This window comes from Pecten maximus, chromosome 12 (genome assembly GCF_902652985.1).
Source record: "Pecten maximus chromosome 12, xPecMax1.1, whole genome shotgun sequence".
NCBI classification, from domain to species: Eukaryota; Metazoa; Mollusca; class Bivalvia; order Pectinida; family Pectinidae; genus Pecten; species Pecten maximus.
This window is the reverse complement of record NC_047026.1, coordinates 5,591,914-5,611,137: the sequence shown is the minus strand read 5'-3', so window position 1 is coordinate 5,611,137 and position 19,224 is coordinate 5,591,914. Positions and strand designations below refer to the sequence as shown.

General features: G+C 36.5%; 2 protein-coding genes across 2 annotated transcripts; both read right to left on the bottom strand.

Moving 5' to 3' along the window:
* Positions 1 to 5,429: 5,429 nt before the first annotated feature.
* LOC117339910 lies at positions 5,430 to 6,803 on the bottom strand. Its single transcript, XM_033901621.1, has 2 exons — positions 5,669 to 6,803; positions 5,430 to 5,495 (listed from the first exon to the last, which is right to left on the bottom strand). Exons 1-2 carry the CDS (start codon positions 6,305 to 6,307, stop codon positions 5,493 to 5,495), a joined length of 642 nt encoding a protein of 213 aa, XP_033757512.1. The 5' UTR covers positions 6,308 to 6,803; the 3' UTR covers positions 5,430 to 5,492.
* An 8,361-nt stretch (positions 6,804 to 15,164) lies between these two features.
* Positions 15,165 to 16,287, bottom strand: LOC117339839. The gene is made up of 2 exons (XM_033901545.1): positions 16,172 to 16,287; positions 15,165 to 15,917 (listed from the first exon to the last, which is right to left on the bottom strand). The coding sequence occupies exons 1-2, from the start codon at positions 16,247 to 16,249 to the stop codon at positions 15,579 to 15,581; spliced, it is 417 nt and encodes a 138-aa protein (XP_033757436.1). The 5' UTR covers positions 16,250 to 16,287; the 3' UTR covers positions 15,165 to 15,578.
* Between the last annotated feature and the right edge of the window lie 2,937 nt (positions 16,288 to 19,224).

The following is a 19,224-nucleotide window of genomic DNA, read 5'->3' as shown; positions in this document are numbered from 1 at the left end:
ACACAGTTTACATTATTACCACCCATCAAAAGTTACATATTTTACATTATTACCATCCATCAAAAGTTATATATTTTACACTATTACCACCCATCAAAAGCTACACACTTAACATTATTATTACCAATCAAAAGCTACACACTTTACATTATTACTACCACCCATCAATAGTTACATATTTTACATTAATACCATCCATCAAAAGCTACACACTTTACATTATTACCACCCATCAAAAGTTACATATTTTACATTATTACCATCCATCAAAAGCTACACACTTTACATTATTACCATCCATCAAAAGCTACACAGTTTACATTATTACTACCCATCAAAAGTTACATATTTTACATTAATACCATCCATCAAAAGTTACAAACTTTACATTATTACTACCACCCATTAAAAGTGACATATTTTACATTATTACCACCCATCAAAAGCTACACACTTTACATTATTACCACCCATCAAAAGTTACATATTTTACATTAATACCATCCATCAAAAGTTACAAACTTTACATTATTACTACCACCCATTAAAAGTGACATATTTTACATTAATACCACCCATCAAAAGCTATACACTTTACATTATTACCACCCTCCAAAAGTTACATATTTTACATTATTACCATCCATCAAAAGTTATATATTTTACACTATTACCACCCATCAAAAGTTACATATTTTACATTATTACCACCCATCAAAAGTGACATATTTTACACTATTACCATCCATCAAAGGCTACACACTTTACATTATTACCACTTAATTATGTACATGCTGACCGTGAGAATTTAGGCAGAGTAATACACCGGTCGTTCACTGATAACGTTTTAATTTACAGATTAAACAAATTTATGATGTTTTTTCTGAATTTTTTCAAACCAACTTCACGCTGAGAGATTACACGAGGTGACATGCGCAAGTCACGTGATTCAGCTTTAGAGTACTAAGAAAAAAGTGCTTTGAGTATTTGGATATATGTGGGAGGGTAATTGATTACAGGGTGGGTGTTATCTCTCAGCGTGAAGTTGATTTGAAAAAAAATCATATCAAACTTCATAAAAAGGTATGGCGCATATTGGCCTGGTTCGACCTAACGGTGACCGTTTTCAAAATAAAAAAAAATAAATGTTAAAAACTGAGTTTTTGAATACAAACCTTAAATCTATAACATATCCAAATTCTTATTTGCGAAAATTTTGTTTGGTCATTGCAATGGATATTTCATTAAATGACCGTAAAGTTGCATCATCGGGCTATTTGCAACTTTCGAGGGGGGTTTTCACGCATTCATATCATTTTTTGACATAGAGGCATCGGAAGACCAACTTTTACAATGTCTTATTTTATTCTATGTACCAAAAGACAACTGAAATCCTATTCTTAAAAAGTGGTCCTCCTATGCACTGGTATCGAAAAATTGAAAAAACGTAGTTGATAAATACTTTAATAATGGCATTAACTAGACTGACATTAACTAATAACATAAACTTCACATTTCCGTAAGTCTGCATAGCTCAAATGGTAGAACCATCGCTTAGCTACCCGAAGGTTCAGAGTTCAATTTGTATCATATTCATATTTTGTTATGTTTCTAAGAATAATATCATTTAATTTTTCTTGGTCATATTTGAAAGATATTTTCAACATTAAATGCATGTTTGATATAAAATATTAAGTGTAAAGATAAAAAAAATTCACTTTGATAAAAAAAAGAGTGAAATCATAACCGATTTACTCCGTATCATTCAAAGTAAAATGTAAATGAACTGCAGCGTCGACAACATACATGGATGAGAACTTTCTGTTTAACATGTCAATTTAGCTTTATGTCATATGATATTGCTTGACTACATACATGTAATCCGTTCACAACACACAGTGCACTAATGGACCATGACGATCTATTTTGGTATTGTGGAAATCATTGGGGTCACGTGATATTTTACCTGTATTTTTAGCCCAGAATATCGTTTTACGTGGCCTAGGTCAGGATAAGCGGAAAACGACCATACCTCTTTGTTTAATCTGTAATTTTTTTCTTTCAACTCAACCACGCTGAGAGATCCCACGAGATTTTAGAGTCAATGCATTTTTTTTTACAAACAACAACCAACCATTGTCAATTCTATGCTTTAATAATCAAACTTTACGGATGTTGGTTAAAAATATGAAAGTCTAACACAGCAATTCACTTAAGGCATCGTTTCCATTGTCAACTACACTTACATGCCTTTGTTAAAATCTGAAAAAAGTACTGTCACGACTCCAGCTAGCTGCTTTCATTATCTTTTGAATAGGAACACCACGTCGCCCTTGTGCTGTGTGCTCCAGACACGGACACATTCACACCTGCCTCTGACATTACATATTTCAACCATCTGGAGATTGTGCTTCGGCACACAGGTCCGTGTGGTACCACAGTACTAATGAATAACTGTGTATGATTACCTCTAATGTGGTCAGTTCTGTTCATGTACTCCTGCATGGTACTATACACACAAAGAGATATTTTGTCATTTGATCCGATGTAAAACAAAAATTCCCAACATCCATGAGGTGTAAAAACTGGCCTCTTTGTGTAGTAACTAACGCCAATAACATAACTAATTTTTTGGTCCAACCAGCTAAATCTAAAGATTCTAAAGGCATAAGTGTTTCTAAATATCCTATAACAATATTTACATTCCAGGTTTCAGTATAACGCGGTAAACTAGGTCGTCTGGTAAAAACACCCCTTTAAGAATCTACACATTAACGGATGGTTTCCGACAGGATTTGCACTGTTCACTGACACATCTAAAGAGCTAACCGCCGACCCAGCAGTGTTAATTGCACTAAAGCCAATCCCTCTATTATAAAGAGAGACTAGAAAATCTAACACAATATTTATATGTTGAGATAGTCGATATGGACTAATCGCCCTTTGATGGCAAAATTGCACCCACTGCGAGATATAACACCCATACTGTTGTTTTGTCCCTTTTCCCCATGATGCTAGATAATGCTGGCAGCGTCTGGTGAAATCCCTCCGTTTTCCATGGCTGTCCCGATACAGGAAAAAAAAAACCCAACCGCATCTTATGAAGTGGGTGTTTTCTGTCCTGCCGTGTTGGATGGAATAATGCTTGGCTCACAATGGGTAGGACGAAACTGTGGCCGCACAGAAGTCGAAGTAATACTGGGAACCATATCTGTGTTGGCCATATTGGCGCGACAAGAACCATAAGTTCCACCTTGTCCTCCTCCAGCTTGTGTAACACTCTGTGGAGAATGCTGAAAGGAGGAAAAGAATACATTACATTCTCTGTCCAGTTTACGGTGAAAGCGTCAACGCCAAAAGCTTGAGGGTCGGGTAAGAACGACACATAACTAGGAAGTTTATAGTTCAGTCTGGACGCAAATAAATCTACCTGCAGATTTTGCCACAGTTGGCTGATTCTGCTAAATACATTTGGGGACAGGGCCCATTCCATGTCATCAGAGAGTGTTCTAGATAGCGAATCCGCCTGAATGTTTGAACTACCAGGTATATGTGCAGCTAATAGCCAAATCTCACGTTCTATACACCAACACCATAGTTTCTTAACTATGTGTGTAGTTCCTCTATCCGTCTGCCCATTCGCTGTATATATGACACTGCACTGCTACTGTATTGTCTAACTGCAATCGTATATGCACATTCCTTTTTGTATTGCACAAACTTTGTAGCACAAGGAAAGCAGCCTTCAGCTCAAGTACATTAATGTGATCCTTTTTCTCAACATATGACCAGTGTCCTCCTGTGTGCACGTTGGAATCGTGCATAATACCACCTCAACCTGATTTTGAGCTATCTGTGATAATCACTATGTCCACTGGCGCCCTCATTAAGTTTTTGGCTGAAGAAGGCAGATTGTCTATCAACCATTGTAAGTCATGTGGGCTGACATCAAATAACTTTATCCTTCCCTCAAAATTACCTTTGTGTTGTTTCAAACCAATGTCCTTTTCACGCTCTAAATATTTATAAAACAAAGCTGCATACTCAACACCTGGTTCTGCCGCAACCAGTTTTCCTACTAATATTGCCACGTCGCGTATGATCACAATTTGTTTACGCTTCAGACTCTCACACATATGAATACTTAGTTTTTCTTTGTTTTCATGGTAAATACTCAAATGTGATTGGTCGAAAAATTCTTTTCATTCTTCTATGAAAGAAAAATAAATAATGGCGCGAAAAACGTGACGTCACAATACGACAATTGACGTTGCGTATTGATTTGAGAAAAACAATCCCATATAAAATCAGTAAAATTGTACATAAATCATTGCTTAAATGATATTTTCTTTATATCTCGGATGGAAGCGAGATTGTTATGGTTATCGAGTTTAACACAAAGCCATTGAAATTAGTTCCTGAGTAGGATGTAAAACTGATTTGTCAGGATGAATTGTAAGTCCTAAGCTATCTACTAAAGTCATTGTTTCTAACACATTTTGAGCACAGTCTGTTTTTGTAGGCGACACAAGCAAACTATCGTCCAAATAAGCTAGATTAGTATGTCCTTGTTTTCGAAGTGTAGAGAAAAGCGGTTTCAAGAGTTTGGTAAATATCCTTGGAGCTGAAGCAAGCCAATTTGGCAAGCAAATGAACTGATATACAGAGCCTTCCCATAAAAACTTAAGGTATTTCCTGTGTTTAATTGTAATGTTGACTGAATAATATGCATCCCTTAAATCAATGAAGGCAAACCAACACTGGGGTGTGATAAGGCTAAGGGCAGCTTTAATTGTTTCCATCTTGAAATGGCTTGTATCGACACATTGATTGAAGTTTTTTTTTCAAATTTAGGATAAGTCTGTGTATACCGTCTTTCTTAGGACGCGTAAATATGGTTGAGATAAAACCCTCTGTGTCATTGTCCACTTTTTTATCACATGTTTCTCAAGAGTCTGTAAAATCCCACACTGATCTGATGGGTATCTACAGAATTTTCTATGATTTAACTCATTTGGTTCAGACGAAAACTCAATAAAACAACCTTTCACTAACTGTAAAATATCTGGGTCACTGTTAAGTTTTGTCCAATTTGAAAAATAAAAACTGAATTTTTCCTGCAGTGAGTGTTATTAATACTTCCTACGTGTGAAACATGATCTTCCACTACTTGGAGTTCTGTATCGGCCTTTTCCCGTTCTTTTTCTTCTCTCCTGAAAAGGCGCAGAAGCCTTTGGAGTCTACTGGCTGAACGGCTGACGTTGACCTCTAAAAGGATAAGTGTAGGGTTGGTAGCGGGGTGTCGTCATTCTTTGAGGTGCGCGAAAAGTTCCTCGTCCAGTCGAGCCTCTATGTCCTCCTCTGTAACCTCCTCTATGAGGACCTCGAAGACTTGGCTGTAGCTTTTGAGTATTATGTTCTTTGCATCTGTCAGCTCTTTGATGCGTTTGTCCACATCTTCCCCAAAAAGCATATCACTGACTGGAGTGTCCTCACTACAACGTAACAAAGTTAACCATTAGTAAAGGTACACATAGAATGATGCAAGACAACTCCAAGATAAAGATATCATTATCATGTAAGCTTATATATATGCCAAAATATTTACAGATAATACATATATAAAGAATTTTACAACCCAAACATTAGGATTTATGTATAAGCTTACCTGCATAGTTCTTTGTAAGATGGGTGTAAATGTTGCTGAATAGCCTCCCGACGTCTGACTGTCAAATATGTACCAATTTGAATGAATACATAGCCATTTAATGCATGACGTAATTTCTCCACCAAAAATCGGACGGTTCTCCTTTCTGCAAATATTTAACTGGTCGATCAAACCCAGTAGAGGGTATGTAACAGAACATGCAGTGCTCTGCAAAATCTGCATACCGACATCTGTATCTCTTGCGCTCCGAGTCATGCTCTGCCACACGGCTTTGTTTACCCGGGGCGTTTTAAGTGAGTTACAATTCCCCGGCCATTTGTTGAGGTCAAGAAGGGCTTTCCTTTTTTCCTTTGGTATTTTAATACGAAAACCATTGCTTACAGCACTGGCGAGGCCGTCCGAAATGTTAGGACCACACTTGTCCTCGTTTGCGAAGTATTCGTTTAATTCCATTACAAGATCGGCATCTTGCATGTCCTCAACAGGACTATGCACCTCATTCTGGCTGACAAAGGCGTCCAGACTGTCCCCAAGAACGTCATTGGAACTCGTTGCATTAGGAGCAGGGTTATTCCCATCTGATAAGAACCCTGACATGTACTGTTGAAAAACGTCAAACATACGACGGAAGTCCGCCATGTTTCTAGGGCTCTGTCCCGCAGAAACTGTATCATCTGAAGAGTGTGCCTGCGCACGACTGTTCTGTTCTGTTGAAGATGCCGGAAATGAAGGTCCACAATGGCGGCTATCAATATTCTCAACAATGGCCTCTGTAACGATGGCATCATTGTCCCGAGGTAGAATTACCTCATTATGACCGGAACCACTTAGGTTAGACGTATAAATGGCAGAATTGCCTATAAAGTCATGGCGCAACCCAGAATTTGGCTGTGAGTGCACCAAATCAGTCTCAACGTTAGAAACAGGCACTCACCCAGAATTGGGTGAACACGCCATCCTGGCTCGCAACACCTCGAGCGTAAACGTAAACAAAAACACGTGGCTACCACGTGTTGTTAAAAGTCACCAAACGATGCAAAAACAGTTTCTACACTGTGATACCAAGAGGCCCATGGGGCCTGTATCGCTCACCTGGTGGGATTTGACCAAATGTCAAAATAATGTTCATGTTCAATTTGTTAATACATATACTCTCTAAGGGACTGAAAGACTTTACGGATTATTTTACGACATAATTGTGTTTGAAGAAACTAAGTCCCTTAGGGTGGGGAAAGACCCTTGGGCCTATCTTTACATAAGAACTGTGTTTATCCCTTAACGAGAAGCGATACTATACATAATTATGGGATGGAGGGTCACAGTAACCATTTATGCAAAATCTGTTCTACTTTCACCAAGGATGTTTCTGACCAAATTGGGTTCAAATCCATTCATAACTTTAAGACTAGTAGTGATTTAAAGGAATTTACTCTATTTCCCCTATTAGGCCCTGCCCCTTTGGCCCCTTGGCGACAGAGTAAAACATTATACAAACTCTTTCCCCCTTCCCCAAACGATGTTCCTGACCAAATTTGGTTGATTTCCATTTAGAACTTTATGACTAGTAGCGATTTAAAGACAAATCTCTATTTCCGCTATTTGGCTCCACCCTTCAGGCCCCTTGGGGTCAGAGTCAATATTTATACAAACACTTTCCCCCTTCCCGTATTCCAGACCAATTTTGGTTCAAATCCATTCATAACTTGATGATTCATATCGATTTAAAGGATTAGCCCCTATTTTCCCTATTGGGCCCCGCCCCTCAGGCCCCTTGGGGTTCAGAGTAAAAATTTATACAAGCTCGGTTCCCCTTCTCCCATGGATGTTCCCGACCAAATTTGGTTCAAATTCATTCATAACTTTATGACAAGTAGCGATTTAAAGACTAATCTCTATTTCCCCTATTGGGCCTCGCCCCTAAGTCCTCTGGGGGTTCAGAGTAAAAATTTATAAAAAAAGTCTGTTCCCACTCCCCCAAGAATGTTCCTGACCAATTGGTTCAAATAGCGATTTAAAGGATTACCCCTATTTCCCCTATCGGGCCCCACCCCTCAGGCCCCTGAGGGGTCAGAGTCAATATTTATAGAAACGCTTTCCCTCTTCCCCAATGATGTTCCTGACCAAATTTGGTTCAAATCCATTCAGAACTTTATGATTAATATCGATTTAAAGGATTAACTCCTATTTTCCCTATTGGGCCCCGCTCCTCAGGCCCCTGGGGGTTCAGAGTAAAAATGTATACAAACTCTGTTCCCCTTCCCCCAAGGATGTTCCTGACCAAATTTTAGGACTAGTAGCAATTTAAAGAAAATGCTGACGGACGACGGACGACGGATGCCGCGCCATGGCATAAGCCCTTCGGGCCAGGTGAGCTAAAAACGAACCGATATAAATCCTTTGAAATTAGAAATTACACATATAAATCCAAGCAAAATTCTCTGTAGACTGATCACTACAAGCGTATGTACTGAATCACGTGACTTGCGCATGTCATCTCGTGGGATCTCTCAGCGAGGTTGATTTGATCCGTGGCTACTGGTCTACGTTTGACACTGTTTGGGATTTATTGCCCCATGGCTTCGGGAGATCACTCTGGGGGTTCTTTATAGTGTCTCTGCCTATATTACCTATGGTCATCATATATTCATTCCTAATTACCATCTAAATGTTACTTGTATGTGTATCCACATATCTAGATCAACGGACCGCCTGCTCCGGCAGTTTGCCCGACTGCTCCGACAGGATTCGGTCAAGTTATGTCAGAAGGTCAGTGTTGTGTCGTGGGCTCAATGCCGTCGATATATTAAGTAGGACTCAAACTACGACTGCCATCTTCATAGTACGTTTATTAGAATGCGCAATACCGGATACTACATCATACAGGAAGTATGTCAAGAGACATATACGGATCACGGATTTACAGACATGATACATATTATGTATTATTGGTATGCGGACTGCTGAATTACATATGAGCCCATTACAACAGTTAGTTCATGACACGTTTGCCCGATCGGGCAATCAGCTGATACTGAATACAAGAGTCTGAAACCGGGAGACGGTGTTGTTTTGTGATGTTCTCAACAACCCACGTATACTAAGCTATTCAAAACTCGGACATTGTAGCGAGTGCCCGCCGCTACCACTGAGGGCATATTGCCGAGTGACTCCGGAACTATAACACGGTTGTTTTGTTCGCCGGGGGGTTTCGCGCTACTATTACCACCATCAAAAGTTATAAAAGCTACAATCAAATCCCTCAAGAAATATTTTCGCCTGTCATTTTAAAATTGGCCATAAAGACATTACAGTAGGGATTCCCTGTCATGAATTGAATATGAAAATGCTGGTTGATGAAAACTATGAGAACGTGTTATCGTCGCCATTTTGTCAAAATTATTGAGATACTTAGTGGTTTCGTTGCCATTTCCCCATTGACCGTTTTAGAAGTTTTCTTTTGAATGAAGGATGAATTATGTATGTAGGTGTGAACTATACTGGAGAATGTTTTGGAGAAATTTTACCAATGACAAATGGTGAGTATTTTTAAACATCTGATTGTAAGACTGTCCTATAAACTCTTCATATAGTCATGAAAAATAAGCAACTCAGTCTCGTTATGTTCGTTTTTATATGAAGCTGAAGTTATCACAAGAGAGAGATTTAATGTTTTGTCAAGAATTACAGCTACATTTTAGATATATTAAAGGACTTGTTATCTGTAACATAAAGGAATTTTTGACCATGTCGATCGTGTGTGTACATTTGTACATGCTATTTGAGATCACTACAGACCAGTCTGCATAAGTCAATACTATCAATGTGTGTTATGTAATCAATTTCCTCTAAGTTTGATCATTTTCCTTAGGTAAACATTCTTTTTCTCGATAGCAGCATCCAAGCTTCCTCAACCTGCTTCTAGTTTAAACTTTCTGTTATTTCATTTCAAGCATAATGATACATTGTACAATATTTCACTGGGAAATAGGAACAAGTGTCACAGACACTTATGTAAACCTATCACCATTATTAAACAGACACTTATGTAAAACTATCACCATTACTAAACAGACACTTATGTAAACCTATCACCATTACTAAACAGACACTTATGTAAACCTATCACCATTACTAAACAGACACTTATGTAAAACTATCACCATTACTAAACAGACACTTATGTAAACCTATCACCATTACTAAACAGACACTTATGTAAACCTATCACCATTACTAAACAGACACTTATGTAAACCTATCACCATTATTAAACAGACACTTATGTAAACCTATCACCATTACTAAACAGACACTTATGTAAACCTATCACCATTACTAAACAGACACTTATGTAAACCTATCACCATTACTAAACAGACACTTATAACTTCAGTACATGATAACACCATTCATCCACAAACACTCACTCGCAAACGTGTTTACCAATGATTAATGGCAACAACACTAATCTAAACTTAAAGTCAAGCTTTGGGGTGAAATTTAATCATTTATTGCATTTTGCCAGTAGAATATAGAAATTTATCAAACTAATAAAAGTTATATTTTCACTGCAGCGATGAGCAGTTAAAATATAAGATTTTGCAGTGAAAATATAAGTTTTGCAGTAAAAATATATAGAGAATAATACATACCTTTTTCCATATCGGACCCAATATTGGCCCCGAGACCCCAATCCTTGGGCCAATATTGGGGTCTCGGGGCCAATATTGGGTCCGATATGGAAAAAGGTATGTTTTATTCAATTTATTGTATTCTTAGTAATAAATCACAGAACATTAATCAAAACAACAATTAAAACTTGACAAGAAAAATCAGATTCAAATTTTTAATGTATTGAATTATAAACACTTTATAATATTGAAGTTTTTTTAAGTCTTTATGAAGTTCATATCTGTCAAATTTATAATGATTTCTAAATAAGTTCCTTTCCAAAGGTGTTTCTACCATGTCACTGATCAAGGATCAAGAATAAACATTGATTTGAATCAGTCAGAATCACTGTCAATTATCATCCTTGCTCTTTTCCTGCCCCTACATGTACTTGCTTCCTGATCATCACATTGCTTTGAACAGAAATTAAATATCACATTTCCAGTTATAGTTGCCCCACTCAAAATTGATTTTGCAAATTCAACATTCTTTGCCTCATGATCATTAACAGGAACGACAGAAGGTTTCGCTACATTCATCTCTTGATATTCAAATCTGTGTATATCATTTAGCACTTCCTCAACAAGTTCCTGGGAGGTTCGAATCTCCTGATTGAAAGTTACTGTTTCAGCATTTGTATGGTCCATTCCATGACCCAACGCTGATTTAGAATGATAACTGGTCAAAATTGCAGACATTTGCTTTTGCTGGTTATGTGAAGCATGGCTATAATTGTTAATTGAGCTAACGTCAAAACCCGAGAGACCCGAATAGTTTGATGAGACGCAAAATTTAGAGGTGTTCCGCGAAGAGGGCCAATACAGGGTTTGGGGTGCATTACTGAATCAATAATGCATAGGGTAAGGATTACGGATCGGGAGATTTGGCGCCATAATGCATATGCGAAAAAACCTGTATTTATTACTAAGTATACAATAAAAGTTATGACAGAATATTTCGATATTTTTTACTCGTGCTTCGCACTCGTGAAAATATCGATATTCTGTCATACTCGTGAAATATATGTTATATTGAACGGGAAACCATTCAATATCCTCTATATTCTTCATGTTTACATGTCATATTACTCTACTGAAGAAAACTTTCCAGTTTTAAGTAAGTGATCCTGTCCAGTTAGAAATATTATTTTATTATCAGATAAAGAAAAACATTCCTCTCCAAAAAGTAGAAATTCTAGATTAACATCATAACGCAAACAATGTAGGTAGCGTCTTCTTATTTGACCGTATCTTCTACAATCTAATAAAAAATGCTTGTCAATGTCTTCGATTTCACCGCATATACATAACGGAGACAAAGACATTTTTTTTGCAAATAAATGGTCATTTAAATAGCTACACTAATTTGTAGTCGTGCATGTTATATTTTACCCTTACGGGTACCTAAACTACAATATATGGGCGTTTTCTTAGTGTATTGCTTTTGAAGGTAAAATTTTAAAGCAGCAGTAGGCGGATTTGAGCGAACATTTTGTGGAAGACTATTCCACTGATCTATAACAGAAGGTAGGAAAGATAGTTTATGAAAATAGGTTTTGCACAATATTGATATAATTAAAGTATGGTCCGAGTTACCTATATCATACTGATGACCTTCAGATACAGTACTCGGGATGAGGCTATATAGATACTCTGGTGTATATTGTTAAACCATTTTATAGAATTGAATAATTACATGAATTTGCCTCCGAACAAATAAGCTGACCCAGCCTGATTTTATAAAAAGTTGTTCAATGCTTACTAATTTAGTTTCACCTGTTACAATACGGGCTGCTTCAATATTGAGGTTTTCAAGTTTTTGCCCAAGTTCATACGGTATATTTCCCCACACAATATCTCCATACTTTTTCTAACCCTAAAAATATCAGTATAGTTCTGGGGCCCTCTGTTTTCTCTCTAGCAATAGGAATACCAATTTCATCACAAACTTCCCCAAACTCTCCCATCAAAATGCCACATCTTCCTGTGTTAGCTCTACCAGCAAACAAGACATCATCTAAATAATGATCCAATGATATCTTCCCAGACTTCTTCACTATCCATTCAATAAACCTAGCAAGATCTAATAAATGAAAAAAATAGATTGATTGTTAAAGAGGCTTGCCCGCAGAGAGATCAGAAAAATTGGCCAATAGAAAAAGATTTTTTACACATGACAGATTGTTGGAATTGTTGAGTTTTTCATTTTATTTTCCTTATAAAACGCTGAAAAGTGATATTAAAACCTCATTTTTTAAATATTATTTATTTAATCGCAACCCGCAATAAGTCCCCGCTATAAAGTGGAGTCTAATTTGATTGACACATCAAAGAAACAAGCACGTGCACAGTGCCGCACAGTGTAACTTCAAAGGCAGCGGCGATTTACAAAGAAGATTTGCCGTTATATTCCATATATTTCCCTCTCAGGTTGAGTTTTAAAACGTCTTTTAAATACATATTCTGTAATTGTTTTCAAGAAATAAAGTCGGAAAGCCTCAAATTTTGTCACATAGAAACGTGTACTGACGTTTATTTAGTGATCGGAGATGTGCCGTTTACCGGTCCGTCTGCGGGTAAGCCTCTTTAAGTGTTCCTATCAAGTTGGAATTATAATGTTAGCATGCAGTTGAGTTTAGTTTTAGTTATAATGTAGTTGACAGGGACATGGGTCTGTCAAACTACCTTTGGAAGAGAAAAAGACTTCGATGTGCTGATGGAAAGATACATTATTTATAGGAACTTGGTTCATATGAAGGAAAGGATGATTTTGAGGTGTATTTTTTCTGATGATGGTGATGGTTTCCGATTTATTAGGGTTAAAAACTTCAAGCGACTGACGTGACCATGCATTTATTTTTTCCAAGTCCGATTCTAGAATTCCATGTGTCGTTATAGGATTTTCTTCAGCCATATACAAAGACGTATCATAGGCAAACTGTTTTATCATTGAATTTATATCGGAAACGAAAGCTTTACTGATGTCGCAAAATACTGCACGGATTTCTTTGCCTGAGTCTAGAGTCGTTAGATATACTGAGTAATTGGTTTATAGTAGAGCAACCAGGTGTGAACCCCGATTGACAGCTAGTAATAAGACTATTTTGACAAAGGAAATTTTACATGTGTTTGAATATACAACGTTCAAATACTTTTAATAGACATCTAATAGAGATATCGGACAATAATTCTTAGTGTCATCACGGTTTCCTTTTTTATATACACTTATGACATTAGTTGTTTCCATGACGACGGGACTTTTGACATGGTAAGGCATTTATTGAAGAAACGTGGTAGGGGATTACAAAGAACATCAGCAGTCTCTTTTAATACTTTGAGGATGACTAAATCGGGTCAAACTTCTTAAGACTTATCCAGATTAACCAATAATCCTTTACATCATTACTTGTTACCGTAATATGACTAAGCTTGGTAGAAGAGATACACGAGTCATCTCCCGGAAGTACGGTGGCAGAGTTATCGAGTCATCAACGTAATATTGGCTAGAAACATATCAGTTAAAAGTGATGGCTTTATCACTATCTTCATCATAATAAAGACCGTCACTACTTATAACTGGAACGCTAGTTTTGTCTGTATCTATTTTGGTGAACTTTTAGAGGATTTTCCACCATGACTTGGTGGAACAATTTGGGACAGATAGTTCTAATTAGTTTTTTTTTAAATAATTTTCTTTAGACTGCCTAATTAGGTTGACGCACTTATTGCGAGTATGTTTAAACTCTAAGCAGTCACGTTTTATATTAGTTTTTTTTGCCTTTTTATGTATTTTTTTTACGTATTGTAATCAGTCTTTTAATGTCGTAACACATCCAAGGCAGATCTCTATTTTAACAGCATTCTTTTTATTCGGGATACAAGCATGGGAAATACTATCTAATACGTCAGTGTTTTTACAAGACTCATCTATTTCATTACAGTCAAAGGTTTTATTAACATTATATATTCCAAATACAGGACAATGGTATCGTAATGGTTGCTCTAGAAATGACTCAACGACAAATGTTCGTTGTAGTATTTCAGGGTTACTGAAAAGAATAAGGTCTAGCATAAAGAAAGTATTTTCAGTAAAATGAGTGCATTTGTTTACTAATTGTGTAAGGTTGTATGTATCCAGAATATTACATAAATGTCCCTTGTGGGGATGATTTTGAAATAGGTTTACGTTAAAATCTCCTGTTATAACAATATCAGAGATTCCTGTGTTAAAAGCTCGATCATTAGATTGCTCAATTTTACTCCGTAGTTGAACATTTGAATTTGGGGTCTGTAAAATGTTCCGAACAAAAAATGTATCTTTATGAAAGACATTTCGATCCAACACTTTCAACTCCATCAACATTAAGATCATTACGAGATTTAGTTTTCAATGCATTAGATGCGTATACTGATATTTCGCCTATACTCTGTCATTACGATAAAAACACACTGGGTTATGATAACCGGGGTGATTTAAAGGTGTGTCATTATTTGAATCGTGGAGCTATTCAAAATTACGTTCAAAATCTTGTTCACATTATCATAGTTTTTTGCAACTGATATCAACAGCTGACGGAAAGAGTAAATATGAAAAAAACTAATATGTAAATATAACTTTTTCATATATACACGACACGGTGTAAAGTTTCAGAGGGGGAGATTTGAAAATCACATCCGTCATCAACGAATGCAATAATATGAGCGGATCCGTATTCATGAACGGAAAATAATCTACTTACTCCAAATCATCTGAGACATTTCTTCATCAAAACTCATTTTAATAATTGAAACATGATAAAAACAACAGAAAACACGAAATATGTTGTGATATGTGTTTTAATTCAAAGTAAAAATAATAACTGAAAAATATTCGTAATTGATAAAATGTATATTCCACCTATAAAATAAAGGTAAGTTCTTCAATGTAAAATACATCTACGAGTCATCGGCAGTAGTAAACAAAACTTAATATACAAAGCAACCATGTTTAAAATGCGCGGAGGACAAATCCAAAAATAAAGGGCAAAATTAATACATACGTAAACTCACTAATGCCAACAATGAGTATGTTTACTGGACTTACAAATTAAAAACAACTAAATCACGTCATCAATGAGAAAGGGAACAAATGTCACACGACGAATCACATTCCGAAATTTAACAAAAATGCTGCAAAGTTAGTTTCCTCTTGAGTCGCTGATTATAAATGATGACAAAGGATTATTAATTTTTCTGCCGGACTACTGGTTTGATAACAAACTGTATTTGTGCTGGAGGCGACTAAACACGTCCCGGACAGCACTGGCTATAAGGAAGTTTCGACTGTCACGTGTAAATCCCGAGCGTGGACCATTACAGGAAGCCTCTCTGACACATGGAAGGGTGATATCATTCGAGACATGAGGGACCTGGGCCATTGTCCCGTGCATGCTACACAGGAAGTTGAGTATTTCTAAGCGGAGTTGCTGCCAGAGGGCGCGTCGATGTGGATGCAGGATATCACGTGGAATAGTGTTGTCTGTACAGACTATGTCGACAAACACAAGTAGGTGGGAGACAATGATGTAATCAATAGTCACCTGTAATATAATATAAAACGTACCAGTATACAAAATGAAGATAGTTTCTGTTATATCCGGAATACAGCTTTTAGAGTTTCGAATTTATGATTATATCAAAATAATTTTGTCCATCAACACATCACATACTCAAGGCATATATATTACATCTATAATAAATCAATGATGCTGAAAAATACGCTATATCACTTGTTATCAGAGTAATAAGACTTATAAATACTCTCTCTGATTTCGGTCAGAGAGACTGAACTTACGTTTTGAGAGGCAGATATTTCTTCTGGTCCAGGCAGTCCTATCACTTCCTCAGAGTAAATCTCAGGCAATGGCATCATTTCCTGGAAAAGTAAAAAAAGTCAGCGTCTACATAATGATACAGCATAGGACTCATCCACATAGTCAAGTACCACCCAATCTTTAATACCAGTTACTGATACAACTTAATCAGAACAAGATTGACGGTTTAATGAGAGTAGCAGACAAGTACTTCAGGAAAGGAAATAGTGGAATGTAGATTTTGAAAACCTCTTTAATTATACCAGTTCTTACGAAAAGTTTCCTTCCTACGAATAATTGCCGCTAATAAAATCTAACATGGGTCTGTTCCACGGACAGGGATATATCAACACGAGTGTCAGAGTTTGGCCAGTCAGGACGAGGCTCGCCGAGTGCTGGCCAGCCAAACTCTTACACGAGGGTTCAGATATCCTTGTTCGCTAAACAGACTCATGTTTGATTATTTTTCTCACATACTTGCAAGCAAATGTAATTTTTATGAATGTTTTTTTATCGCACTATCTTCAATGCACCTTGGAATGTGCGTCAAAATTGATGACGTCATAATTTACGACTTGGTTACTCAACGTAAAATGATGCCGTTACTTGATGGGGTTACTTAACGTTTTACATAAAATAAAACATCTTCCTGTGTTAGCTCTACCAGCAAACAAGACATCATCTAAATAATGATCCAATGATATCTTCCCAGACTTCTTCACTATCCATTCAATAAACCTAGCAAGATCTAATAAATGAAAAAAATAGATTGATTGTTAAAGAGGCTTGCCCGCAGAGAGATCAGAAAAATTGGCCAATAGAAAAAGATTTTTTACACATGACAGATTGTTGGAATTGTTGAGTTTTTCATTTTATTTTCCTTATAAAACGCTGAAAAGTGATATTAAAACCTCATTTTTTAAATATTATTTATTTAATCGCAACCCGCAATAAGTCCCCGCTATAAAGTGGAGTCTAATTTGATTGACACATCAAAGAAACAAGCACGTGCACAGTGCCGCACAGTGTAACTTCAAAGGCAGCGGCGATTTACAAAGAAGATTTGCCGTTATATTCCATATATTTCCCTCTCAGGTTGAGTTTTAAAACGTCTTTTAAATACATATTCTGTAATTGTTTTCAAGAAATAAAGTCGGAAAGCCTCAAATTTTGTCACATAGAAACGTGTACTGACGTTTATTTAGTGATCGGAGATGTGCCGTTTACCGGTCCGTCTGCGGGTAAGCCTCTTTAAGTGTTCCTATCAAGTTGGAATTATAATGTTAGCATGCAGTTGAGTTTAGTTTTAGTTATAATGTAGTTGACAGGGACATGGGTCTGTCAAACTACCTTTGGAAGAGAAAAGACTTCGATGTGCTGATGGAAAGATACATTATTTATAGGAACTTGGTTCATATGAAGGAAAGGATGATTTTGAGGTGTATTTTTTCTGATGATGGTGATGGTTTCCGATTTATTAGGGTTAAAAACTTCAAGCGACTGACGTGACCATGCATTTATTTTTTCCAAGTCCGATTCTAGAATTCCATGTGTCGTTATAGGATTTTCTTCAGCCATATACAAAGACGTATCATAGGCAAACTGTTTTATCATTGAATTTATATCGGAAACGAAAGCTTTACTGATGTCGCAAAATACTGCACGGATTTCTTTGCCTGAGTCTAGAGTCGTTAGATATACTGAGTAATTGGTTTATAGTAGAGCAACCAGGTGTGAACCCCGATTGACAGCTAGTAATAAGACTATTTTGACAAAGGAAATTTTACATGTGTTTGAATATACAACGTTCAAATACTTTTAATAGACATCTAATAGAGATATCGGACAATAATTCTTAGTGTCATCACGGTTTCCTTTTTTATATACACTTATGACATTAGTTGTTTCCATGACGACGGGACTTTTGACATGGTAAGGCATTTATTGAAGAAACGTGGTAGGGGATTACAAAGAACATCAGCAGTCTCTTTTAATACTTTGAGGATGACTAAATCGGGTCAAACTTCTTAAGACTTATCCAGATTAACCAATAATCCTTTACATCATTACTTGTTACCGTAATATGACTAAGCTTGGTAGAAGAGATACACGAGTCATCTCCCGGAAGTACGGTGGCAGAGTTATCGAGTCATCAACGTAATATTGGCTAGAAACATATCAGTTAAAAGTGATGGCTTTATCACTATCTTCATCATAATAAAGACCGTCACTACTTATAACTGGAACGCTAGTTTTGTCTGTATCTATTTTGGTGAACTTTTAGAGGATTTTCCACCATGACTTGGTGGAACAATTTGGGACAGATAGTTCTAATTAGTTTTTTTTTAAATAATTTTCTTTAGACTGCCTAATTAGGTTGACGCACTTATTGCGAGTATGTTTAAACTCTAAGCAGTCACGTTTTATATTAGTTTTTTTTGCCTTTTTATGTATTTTTTTTACGTATTGTAATCAATCTTTTAATGTCGTAACACATCCAAGGCAGATCTCTATTTTAACAGCATTCTTTTTATTCGGGATACAAGCATGGGAAATACTATCTAATACGTCAGTGTTTTTACAAGACTCATCTATTTCATTACAGTCAAAGGTTTTAGTAACATTATATATTCCAAATACAGGACAATGGTATCGTAATGGTTGCTCTAGAAATGACTCAACGACAAATGTTCGTTGTAGTATTTCAGGGTTACTGAAAAGAATAAGGTCTAGCATAAAGAAAGTATTTTCAGTAAAATGAGTACATTTGTTTACTAATTGTGTAAGGTTGTATGTATCCAGAATATTACATAAATGTCCCTTGTGGGGATGATTTTGAAATAGGTTTACGTTAAAATCTCCTGTTATAACAATATCAGAGATTCCTGTGTTAAAAGCTCGATCATTAGATTGCTCAATTTTACTCCGTAGTTGAACATTTGAATTTGGGGTCTGTAAAATGTTCCGAACAAAAAATGTATCTTTATGAAAGACATTTCGATCCAACACTTTCAACTCCATCAACATTAAGATC

Coding starts and splice junctions, on each gene's coding strand:
- LOC117339910 (XM_033901621.1), bottom strand. CDS start 6,307: ATGGCGGACTTCCGTCGTATGTTTGACGTTTTTCAACAGTACATGTCA.
- LOC117339839 (XM_033901545.1), bottom strand. CDS start 16,249: ATGATGCCATTGCCTGAGATTTACTCTGAGGAAGTGATAGGACTGCCT. Junction 15,918..16,171: donor AAATATCTGCCTCTCAAAAC/GTAAGTTCAGTC, acceptor ATTATATTACAG/GTGACTATTGATTACATCAT.